This window comes from Phalaenopsis equestris, unplaced genomic scaffold, assembly GCF_001263595.1.
Source record: "Phalaenopsis equestris unplaced genomic scaffold, ASM126359v1 Scaffold000038, whole genome shotgun sequence".
Lineage (NCBI taxonomy): Eukaryota > Viridiplantae > Streptophyta > Magnoliopsida > Asparagales > Orchidaceae > Phalaenopsis > Phalaenopsis equestris.
Window position 1 is genome coordinate 557,178 of NW_018164480.1, and position 11,034 is coordinate 568,211.

General features: G+C 33.6%; 1 protein-coding gene across 1 annotated transcript; it reads left to right on the forward strand.

Moving 5' to 3' along the window:
* The first annotated feature begins 6,711 nt into the window (after window positions 1–6,711).
* Window positions 6,712–8,071, forward strand: LOC110018991 (probable calcium-binding protein CML13). Its single transcript, XM_020716504.1, has 2 exons — window positions 6,712–7,323; window positions 7,822–8,071. The coding sequence occupies exon 1, from the start codon at window positions 6,859–6,861 to the stop codon at window positions 7,300–7,302; it is 444 nt and encodes a 147-aa protein (XP_020572163.1). The 5' UTR covers window positions 6,712–6,858; the 3' UTR covers window positions 7,303–7,323; window positions 7,822–8,071.
* Window positions 8,072–11,034: the final 2,963 nt, after the last annotated feature.

Genomic DNA, 11,034 nt, shown 5'->3' on the forward strand with positions numbered 1-11,034 from the left:
TTTTTTTTATTGTTATTTTACTTTATAATAAACATTCTTAGGCACGATGCACACCATATAAATCATGCAATGCTTATGAGTGTACATGTGAGTAATGAGGAATTTAGGAGTCGTGTAAGTCTACATATTTAGTAAACTTGATGTTGCAATTTCAAGATTAAGCAATCAAATTAGAAGAATGAGACTATATGTCCGGGGTGAAAATCATGATGTTTTTGTAAAATAAGATTATATAATAATCAAGTTGCGTATGATGTTGATTGGATTTGGCTCAGTTTGTTATAAGCTATTCATGTTTGACTCAATGGAGCTGAGTTTTAAGTTTAAATTGTTTAAATAAATGTATTTATTTTGTACTTAGCTTATTAATTTTAATTGGACGAGTATTTAAAGGGGATAATAAACAAAGCTAAGAATTGAATGAGCACTTAATTTTTTTCCATGAAGTTATTGTTAAGCGCTGGAGCCCGATCCACGCCTCATGATCTTGCTCCCGCACTGCCGATAGCGAAACAGTCGCGAACTGTAGGAGCCAGCGTCTGTCGCGAAGCTTCGCTTCGTTTCATCCTGCTCAATTGTTCCCGCTTTCTTCTCGCGTTAAAAGATTCGCGCGGCTCTCCTTTAGAGAAAGGTCACGATTTTGAGTTCTTCTTCAGGGTTCCTCAGGATAGAGAAAGAGAAGAGCAACGTGTAGTCCATTGCGGTGAAGGAGTAGAAAGAAGAAGAAAAAGATTGTTCTTCATTGACTTCTTCTTGATGGCTTGTGGCAGAAGACTCCAAATCCAAATTAATTAAAAAAAAACAGCAAAAGTCATATCCAAGGAATCCCCAAAAACATAGACGCAAGCCATACTCTTTAATAGTAAAAATTATTGATAGTAAAAATTATTGCATACATACACCGCATGTATCTCTGCATGCGGTGTATGTATGCAATAATTTTTCCTTCAATAGACATGTCACCATATCGATGTGAGCGTGAAAATCAATCCAGTTGAAGTAGAAATAACCAAGAATAAAGTGGAAAGCCTCCAGGAGAAAAAAAAAATCCATCGTGAGCATCAAAATGAATCATAAGAATCCGGCAGCTCAGTTATAAATGAAAGAGAGAGAAAATGTAAATGAATATCACATTTGAATTTCCATTTCCAACATTTGTATTTAGAAGCATAATTACTTTTGCTAACGACCGAATCAACATTTATAGATTCATGCATGAAAATTATAGCATTTATTTCCAACCAAATGTAGTGAGTAACAACTTGAATAGCAAGTAGAGAGAAGGTCTTAATGACTTGACATGTAATTGTATTAATATAAACAAGATATTGTTGAAAACTTCACCCCATAAGAATGAGGACCCCACATGAGTGGTCTTTTGCATAACAAAAAAAAAATAAATGGTCATTCAAAAAAGCGATGCCTATGACTTTTTGAAACTTTTTTGCACCAAAAAAAAGAAAAAAAAAACACACACACACATACTATGAATTGTAAGGCCCCTTGAATTTAAGATATCTATAGCAGCGAGGCCTTTAATAAGAACTTTCCAAGAAAAGGGAACATATTTAAGGGACAACCCTTTAAACCAAATCAACTTACTCCATTACATAAGTGGCAAATCCTTGTATAAGTAATAGTAAACAGTTTTATGAATTAAGCAGTTTTATGAGCATAAGTATCTTTGTCCATCAACAACAAAGGTTGTCCAACATTGTAAATAGGTTCTGAGTGATGAAATTAATACATTCAATAGGAGCGGAACAAGTAGGAGAAATTGCCAATTTGTTCTAATGAATGAAAATTTTAAGAGTTGCGTTAAATGGGTAGCCAAATCACTCAAGAATAACTCCACTACATTTATCATAAAGAGAAATACCATCTAAACATGGCAAAGAAGAAAAAAACATTACTACTGCAGATAACCTTCATATTAATGTAATTTCTAACTTTCTAATGATATTAAACAAATCTTTTCAGAAATAGAGAGTCTCTGTATATTTACATAGAAGATAGAGTCAAAATGTGAGTAGCACCATTGAGAAATATTCTTACTTGACTTCTTCTCGGTGGCTTGTGGCAGAATATAAATTGAGTTTAATTCTCTTGTAAATTTATCTTCTTCGGTGTATTCGGTGTAGAGTTTTTTCAGTGTATCTTGGTGCAGAGTTTCTTTGGTGTATCTTGGTGTAGAGAGAGAAGAACGAAGATAGAAAAAAAGGGAGCAACGAAGTGAGAGATTCCTCTTGTAAGTCGAGGTGATCAACTGGTGTAAATTTCTCAAGTAGTAAAGTCATCTAGGTTGATTTGTGATAGTGTTGAAATCAAGTTGAATAATTTTGGTCAATTTGTGATAGTGTTGAAATCAAGTTGAATAATTTTGATAGTATTGAAAATACTTGAAAGGATGGTTCGTTGCACACAACGCCGTCAATGAAAGATTGACTGTAGATCTTATGACAGTCTTATCAGGTATGTATGGAAAGCCATCGGCGGATAACAAGGTGTACTTGATGAAGAAATTATTCAACTTGAAGATGACGGAAAGTGTTTCTATTGCTCAACGCCTAAATGATTTCAACGCTATCACAAATTAATTATCGTCTGTTGAAATTGAATTTGATGATGAGATATGTGCGCTGGATTGTTGACATCTTTGCCAAATAGTTTGATGATCAATTATCGTTTGTTTCAATTGCTCAACACATAAATAATTTCAACACTATCACAAATCAATTATCGTCTGTTGAAATTGAGTTTGATGATGAGATACGTGATCTGATATTGTTGGCATCGTGCCAAATATTTGGGAAGTCATAAGGATGGTTGTTAGTAGTTTTGCATGTAAATCTAAAATGAAATGTTATGATATTCGTTATTTGATTTTGGCTGAGGAGGTGCGCAGGAAAGATTATGACGAGATCTCGGGTATGAGTTCGTCACTGAATGTTGATTTCAGAGAGAGATGACATCACATGAACGCAAATAGAGGGAGATCAAAATCAAAGTATGGTCAGCAGATAACCTGTTGGAATTGTGGCAAGGCTGACCACATAAAGAGAAATTGCAGGAATCCCAAGATAATGTAGAATGATAGCGCAAATGTGGTATCTGAAGAAGTACATGACGCAATATTGCTGGCAGTTCATAGTTTTGTTGATGATGGAAGTGTAGAGGAGAGTGAGTCTAGGACACCCATTCCTATTGTTCTACAGACAGATGGTGGAGAACCACAGAACAATGAATAAATATTGCAAGATGAAAGTTTGAGCAAGTGGAAGCTGACAGAACTTTCATCAGGGAAGAAGACAATGTACAACAAAGTGGGTGTACCAGGTGAAGACTGAGCATGATGACAATAAAAGGTATAATGCTAGACTTATTGAAAAAGACTTTCAACAAAGGCAATATATTGCCCATGCAATGAGAGTTGCAAGTAGAGACGAGTAATTCAGGAAATAACTTGGAGGTGCAATGCTAATTGAACCCTGCCGATATGTTAACTACTAGGGTGTTATTCTTAAGAAACTAAAGTTGTGCTAAGCTTCAGCTGGTCTTCTGGAGTGAAGACAAGACTTTGAGTTACAGCGGTGGAGGATTCATGTTTAAAGAAAAGGACGACACTGACAGTGGAGGATATCATTTTGAGGAAGAAGATGTTGTAGCAAGTGTATCGGTCTCCAAGTGGGAGATTGTTAAGCGTTGGAGCCTGGTCCATGCCTCCTGATCCTGCTCTCGCACTCCCGATCGCGAAACAGCCGCAACCCGCTACCCTTGGAGTCAATTCGCGAACTGTAGGCGCCAGCGTCTGCCGCTAAGCCTTGCTTCGTTTCATCCCGCTCAACTGTTCTTGCTTTCTTTTCGGGATAAAAGGTTCGCACGACTCTCCTTTAGAGAAAAGTCACGATTTTGAGTTCTTCTTCGGGCTTCCTCTGGATAGAGAAAGAGAAGTGTCACTTGTAGTTCCTTGCGGTGAAGGAAGAGAAAAGAAGAAGAAGAAGATTGTTCTCCCTTGACTTCTTCTTAGTGGCTTGTGGCAGAAGATAAATTGGGTTTATCTCTTTTATAAGTTTATCTTCTTCGGTGAATCTCTGTGTAGAGTTTCTTCGGTGTAGAGAGTGAAGAACAGAGAAAGAAGAAGAGAGAGCAACAAAGTGAGAGATTGAGAGATTCCTCTTGTAAGCTCTTGTAAGCCGAGGTGATCGACTAGTGTAAATTTCTCAAGTAGTAAAATCCTCTGCAACTCCATGGACATAGGCAATTTGCCAAAGCACATAAATCTGTGTGTTCCGTTGTGTTACTATTTTCTAGTGTGAATTTTCTCGTTCTATTTTTAGCTTCGTCGATCGTTCTCCTGTTCGATTTATATATATACCACAAGAACTAGTGGTATATCTATTTCCCGTCACAACAATTATTGATAGATTTTTATCAATCTGAATAAATAAGCAATCAAATAAATTTTAAATTAGTATTCAAGTATTTTGTACTATTTGAATAAAATAATATATAAATTGTAAGTAAACTTTATCAAAATCAAATAATAAAAATTACTTCTTTGAAGTAAAGAGATGTGAATAAATTATATTAGATTAATATCAATATTAATTAACGCATGCCAAAAAAATTTGCAGTGTGGTAGATTAATAAATTAACATCTTAGCATTGGGCGGAGATCCAACACATACAAATAAAAGAGAAGTTGTGGGAGGAGACACCATGATTTTTATGTGAAAAATCCTGTAAAGGAAAAAAAAATCACAGGGTCTTATCTAGTTGAAGTAATCTACCGTGTAATAATATGTGCATAGACCCTCTATTTTCTTGAACCAGTGAATATGAAATTACAAAGGTTATGTATAACAGTATTTTAGTAATGAAAGTCATATTCGGTTGCTATGGAGGCAGTAGTCAGTCGTGAATATTGTAGACGGTATCTGTAAAACCTGCTAATCATAAAAGCTGTAATCGAAAATCATGAGACTCGTTGGTCATGTAGTTTCTTCAGTTTGATTATCTTATTTATAACCTTTTTGTGCACAGTGGATTAGAACTTCTTTCTCTCACATAGACCTAAAACTAATTGAAGCCAATCCACATAAATATCAATGTCTTATGTATTTTTTCTCACACGTCATTTGCAATGTATTTTGGCTTTTTATTTCCTTGTTTTAACATTCATAAGTTGAGGGACAACATAAAAACTTCAGCATGAAGTTTAGTTGACATCAGTAGCACACTTAATGATCATTTGAGTAAGCATTTATTTGATTATAAAATAGTCAAAAAATTTGAATTTAAAATAATTTGAATCAAATCTCCAATAAAGAGAATTTATGCATAGGTTTAGTGGATAAAGAATTCATAATATGTAAAGAAACTTTAGTTTGAATATCACAAACAATATATGTACTTCAGTAAAAAAAAATGCAACTAATAAATTCTACAAAATAATTTAAGAAAGCCCAATTAAGCTTGCAAAACAACAATCATGATATATTTAAGCAATTTTAAGCATGATAATATAACATAAACACTAGCAAGATGAATGAATTTAGTAAAAAGAGGGTTGAAATTTAGAGAATTAAAACCCAACAAAATCATAGGTTTGTAAGAGGAACAAATAAGTTGAATTCAATCAAAATTAGATATTTTGAATTACTCAAATTAATAGGTGAATCCATAAAACACATACATCATAAAAATTGATGTTTTTGATTAACATGTGAAGGAAGAAGTGAAGATAGAATATGATAAAAGAAGCGGGCCATTTCATTAAGCAATCAATTATTAATTATTATGAAACATAATAAAACTATGAATAATATAAGATATAATAAAAATAATATTAAACATGAGGGTTGGGGTAATCAATGACTTCTCAGAATTTTGGATTTTTATCTAACACCTCTTGATGGATCTATAATTAGTAATGTATAATGAAAGAATCTTTTGTCATAATAAACTTAAATGTTCTTTCTATTATATACGTGTTAGGTATATGAGAATGATAACCCTCTTAAGGTTTCTTGATTCATGTTTAGAGACTTTCATGATTGAGATGACAAGTAAGGTTAATTAAATATTCTCAATTTTGGCTATTTTGTAATGATAATGACACTATGATTATAATATTAATAAGATACATTACTTACGGTTCCTCTTAATTATTTGGGCATATTCTTCATTATTTGCATAGATGTACTTATATTGCAAACAAATATAAATCATTTATTTATTAAATAATAAAACAAAAAAACATTTAATTCTCTTTATTGTTATATATATATATATATATATATATACATATTGGTGCCCAAAGCATAAAAGACATTTAATTAATATTGTAATTATAAACATGTAAAATTTAACAATATTTAATAAAATTTTAATATATTTTTAAAATGGTGCAACTACATATAGGCCACCCCGAAACTTGCTATTTATAAATCAATCACCCTCTTTCATCAAATTTTCAAATTCTCAATGGTTTGATGGTCACAAGCATAAATACATCACTACCATAGTTCAAAAAATTACTCTGTCACGTAGTTTGCAAATATTAACATTTGGGATGGGTTTTATGTATTTATCCCTTTTAAGAAATTTTAAAAATCTAATTTTAAGGTATCTGTTGCAATTTTAAAATCTGGATGAAATATTTGTACATCGCGTGAAATTTCGGAAACCGAAATCACCTAAATTTAAACGAGGACTGAGAGGGCAGGACATTTTTCTTTGCCACAACGTGTCTTGCCAGAACAGAGGGAGCAATAGGGTTGGGAAAGAAACCAAAGAGAAGAGTGCGTGGTGAGGGAAGGGGGGTGATCAGGAGCGCGAGAGCAATAGATCAAAGTAATGGGGAAGGATCTCACGGAAGAGCAGGTGGCATCCATGCGGGAGGCTTTCATGCTGTTCGACACCGACGGAGATGGCCGGATCGCACCGTCGGAGCTTGGAATCCTCATGCGTTCGCTGGGCGGGAACCCAACGCAGGCCCAGCTGAAGGCAATCGCAGCTGAGGAGGGGCTGACATCGCCCTTCGACTTCAACCGCTTCTTGGAACTGATGCGGAAGCACTTGCGAGCGGAGCCCTTTGATCGCCAACTCCGTGACGCTTTCAAAGTCCTCGACAAGGATTCCACAGGCTTCGTTTCGGTTGCCGACCTCCGCCACGTCCTTACCTCAATCGGCGAGAAACTCGAGCCTAGTGAGTTTGACGAGTGGATCCGCGAGGTTGATGTGTCGCCGGACGGCAACATCCGTTACGAGGACTTCATCCTGCGCATGGTCGCCAAGTGATCCTTTCTACTGTTATTTTAGGTTTGTGTTCGATCCTTTATCTCTCTTCCTAAAGATCGGATGGTTTGTGGTTTGTGTTGGCCTTCTAGGGCTTTTGCAGATCTTATATATATTGTACTGAGCGATTAATGATCTATGTGATCGCATTTGATCCACTCTATTGTTGTTTTTTTTTGTTATGTTTGGCATTGTTAAATGGAACGTTTAATCAAGGAAATGCTTGATTCTTGTTTTGTTTATTATTATTATTTTTTTATTTCTTGCATGCATCTGACATACTGTTTTTTAGTCTATTAATTTAGTTTTTAGGGCGTGATTTTATTTTTAATGAATGCTGATATCGATAATTGTTATTGATCATGAAAATCTTAGTTTGCACATTTTGTATTATGTATGGTCAGACTAAGGGAAAGTCTAATGCCATTTGGTACTGATTGTGCCTTCCTATATTTTTCATTGACCTTCTACGCCTCACTAAAAGTATTCTTACATGCTTTACGCACGGAATGCTTCGTGCAGGCATACTATTGGCATGAATGATGTGCGAGAACTTGGTAAATTAGATGGTAAACTAGCTTCTATGCAAGTCTGAATGCTGTTTAAATGTTGAAGTTATTTTGGAACAAGGAATGGAGGTCCCTGGAGCTCAACCTAATCTCTAAACGGATTTACTTTGCATTTTAAGGCGGTTTATTGAATGAAACAACTTCTTTATGTCCCCTAAAGCTATTTAGTTGTTTTTATCCTATAGCTTTTTAGAAGTTAATTACGAGATTTTTGCCATCAAGCTGCCTAAAACTATTAAATAAAAATTGGGTTTTGGGCAAAGAAAGATTGAAAGTAACTGTTAGTGTTGGCTCTCAGTCTTGAGGTCAAAGTTTATCTTTCTGTGAAATCTATTTTACATGCTATCTGATTGTAATAAAGATATTTCTTTGGTAAAAGGGCAGTGCATCAAGGTGTTCTTTGATTAAATGCCATGGTATGAAGATGACCTTAGGTTGAGGTATCCCATTTTAGCTAATCATATGCCTAAATGACCTAGTTTAAACTTTTTTCTGATAAAGAATGATTTATTTTAGAATCTGTCGGGAACAGGAAAAGTTAATCTTAATCCTGAAGTGACAAAATTTTCACTTTCCTAATGAGAGTTTATTTGTCATTTTAGCAAATTAACCTAGTTAAAACTTCTATTGCTTACCTTTTTATAAAAGTGAACTGCAAAATAAATTGATTTTTTTAGCAATAGAAGTTTATGGCAGTGACTAACCTCATTGAGATATCTTCAAATATTTAAACTTTTAATTGTTGAAGGTAGATTTTCATGTGTTAGATGAATAAGTCAAAATTTCAGTATTTGAAACGACAACATTGCCACAACAGCGCGCACACACACACACATATATATATATATATATATATATATATTAAATAGTTCTCATTCCAACTTTAACCCAACACGATAGCAAATACTTGGAACTTCTCTAGGAGAAAGAGAAACTTGAGAGAGATGGGAGTAGCTGGGGTGTCAATTGTGCTATGGAGATAGAAAGGTTGAGGTGGTGTGAAGGAACTGAGGGAAGCCCTTTGGGAGCTCACTAGTAGATGATTGGAGGACAGAGTAATAATTTTTATTAACGAATTTGTTTTAAGAGGAGATGAAGAGATTGGCTTGTATGTTGGAAGAGGGTTGTAGGTAGTGAATCTAGGCTTGTATGGGATTGAGTGGAGATGTTATTGGGAGGAGTTTTGAGGGGGCTAAGTTGATTAATTTTGTATTTGAGGGCATTACAAGAGCTGAGGGCTGGCAATTTATATTGAAGGCTAAGGTTGGTGGCACATACTTAGAACATGGTAGATCAATTTAGGTTGCAGAGCTAGATGAAGAAATTGTAAAAATGAAATTAGAAATTAGACAACTTTTAAATTTTGATATTAATTTTTTTATCTATAATGGATGGTTTTAGCTGCTAGAAACCGTTTTTAGATTTAGCCAAATAGATTTATTGCTGAAGATAATATCACCATAAAATAAAATGTTATGTTAAAACAGTTTGGGGAAAAAGAAAAAAAACAAGAACAAATAATTGAAGATCACTTTATTTTAGAAGATTAAAAAATATTAACAAAGTTAAGCTGTCAAATGGAGATTTTGATTGCGTGCCATTACAACCACTTTCTTTGATTGGAAGTTAAGGTTGTATACTTAGTAAATAATTCTTATTTTTTCAACTACATATGATTGTTTCAAATGCATATTTTTCATTTTTTTCAATTACAAGTGGTTCTGCCAAATTTATACATTTTATTTTATGCAATTTCATATGATTGTGGAAACTAAAGAAAGATATAGTATATGTATCATTCATCAAGCTAGTACTTGATGTTTGGTGTGCAACATAAGATTTAATCTAATAAGATAAATATAAAGGTATGCGATTTCATTCTTCACGCTTATTAAAGATAATAGGCACCATTTGAAGGCCATGAGATGAAATGACCGTAAGTGAGGCGTCCGCGGTGAGGCTGAACCCCTAAGCCCCTGCCCTTCAAGAAAAAAGAAGAAGAGTTTTTGCATAACTTAGGTTATTAATTTTATATATTTGTATCAATGAAAAGTCTTAAGTGTTATGTACTAGTATTACAAGGCAATCCAGATAAGAGCAAAATAATGTTACATTTCTTGCCATATGCATGAGTTTTAGTATTTTGGAAAATGTAATAAGAAGAGGAATAGCCACAATGAATTAGGAAGAAAAGGAGAGGAATTGCATGAAAATGAAAAAAAATATTTTTTAGAAGGTGATGAACCATAACAAAAATATTATACCCTCTGTAATGAAAATAAGGCTCATAACAAATAGATTTTAGGCTTTTTTAGAGAAGAACAATATTGAATCAAGAAAAATAGAAAAAGAAAAGAGAGGAATTGCATGAAAATGAAAAAATAATTTTTAGAAGGAGATGAACCATAACAAAAATATTATACCCTCTGTAATGAGAATAAGGCTCATAACAAACAGATTTTAGGCTTTTTCAAAGAAGAACAATATTGAATCAAGAAAAATAGAGAAAGAAGAAGCTTTCTTAACATCTTGTTGGCGATATAATATTTAATTTTTGGTTAGCTCAGCATATGTAAAGTTATTGACAAGTGTCATAAGAAGTATTAGTTTCCTAGCTTCTGTGCATGAATACTCAGTCTTCTTTCCATAGTTGGTAAGGCAACTTAATTCTGTCTTTTGATGTGCTATATTAGTTTATTATTTTATAAAAAATATCTGATATGTTTTCCTTTTGACCTAGCTAGCTGCATCGGGGTTTTGCACTATAACAACACTTCTTTGGAGCTTGCTTATGCAATATGCTTTTAAATAATATTTTTTTTCTCCGAAAAATCTTAAATACTTTTAGTTCATATGAGAAATTTATATTTTTTGATTGGAACATTTAATGAGATTCTTTCTATTTTTCATCTATGGACAATCATGAATGAGTCGCTTTTTATGGAAAGAAAAATCATGCGGCAAAATTTGTTGTTATGGGATGGATATGTGATGCAGGAGATTGAGTTCTGCATGAATTCGGCTCCTAAGCTACTTATATTATTTTATTATAGGTATTAGTATACTTAATTGCTCATTAAAAGATATTCAGTATTATGAAAAACTTGTTATTTCTATTTTATGAGTTGTTTTTGTCCGGAGATATATATATAACAAATAAGTTGAA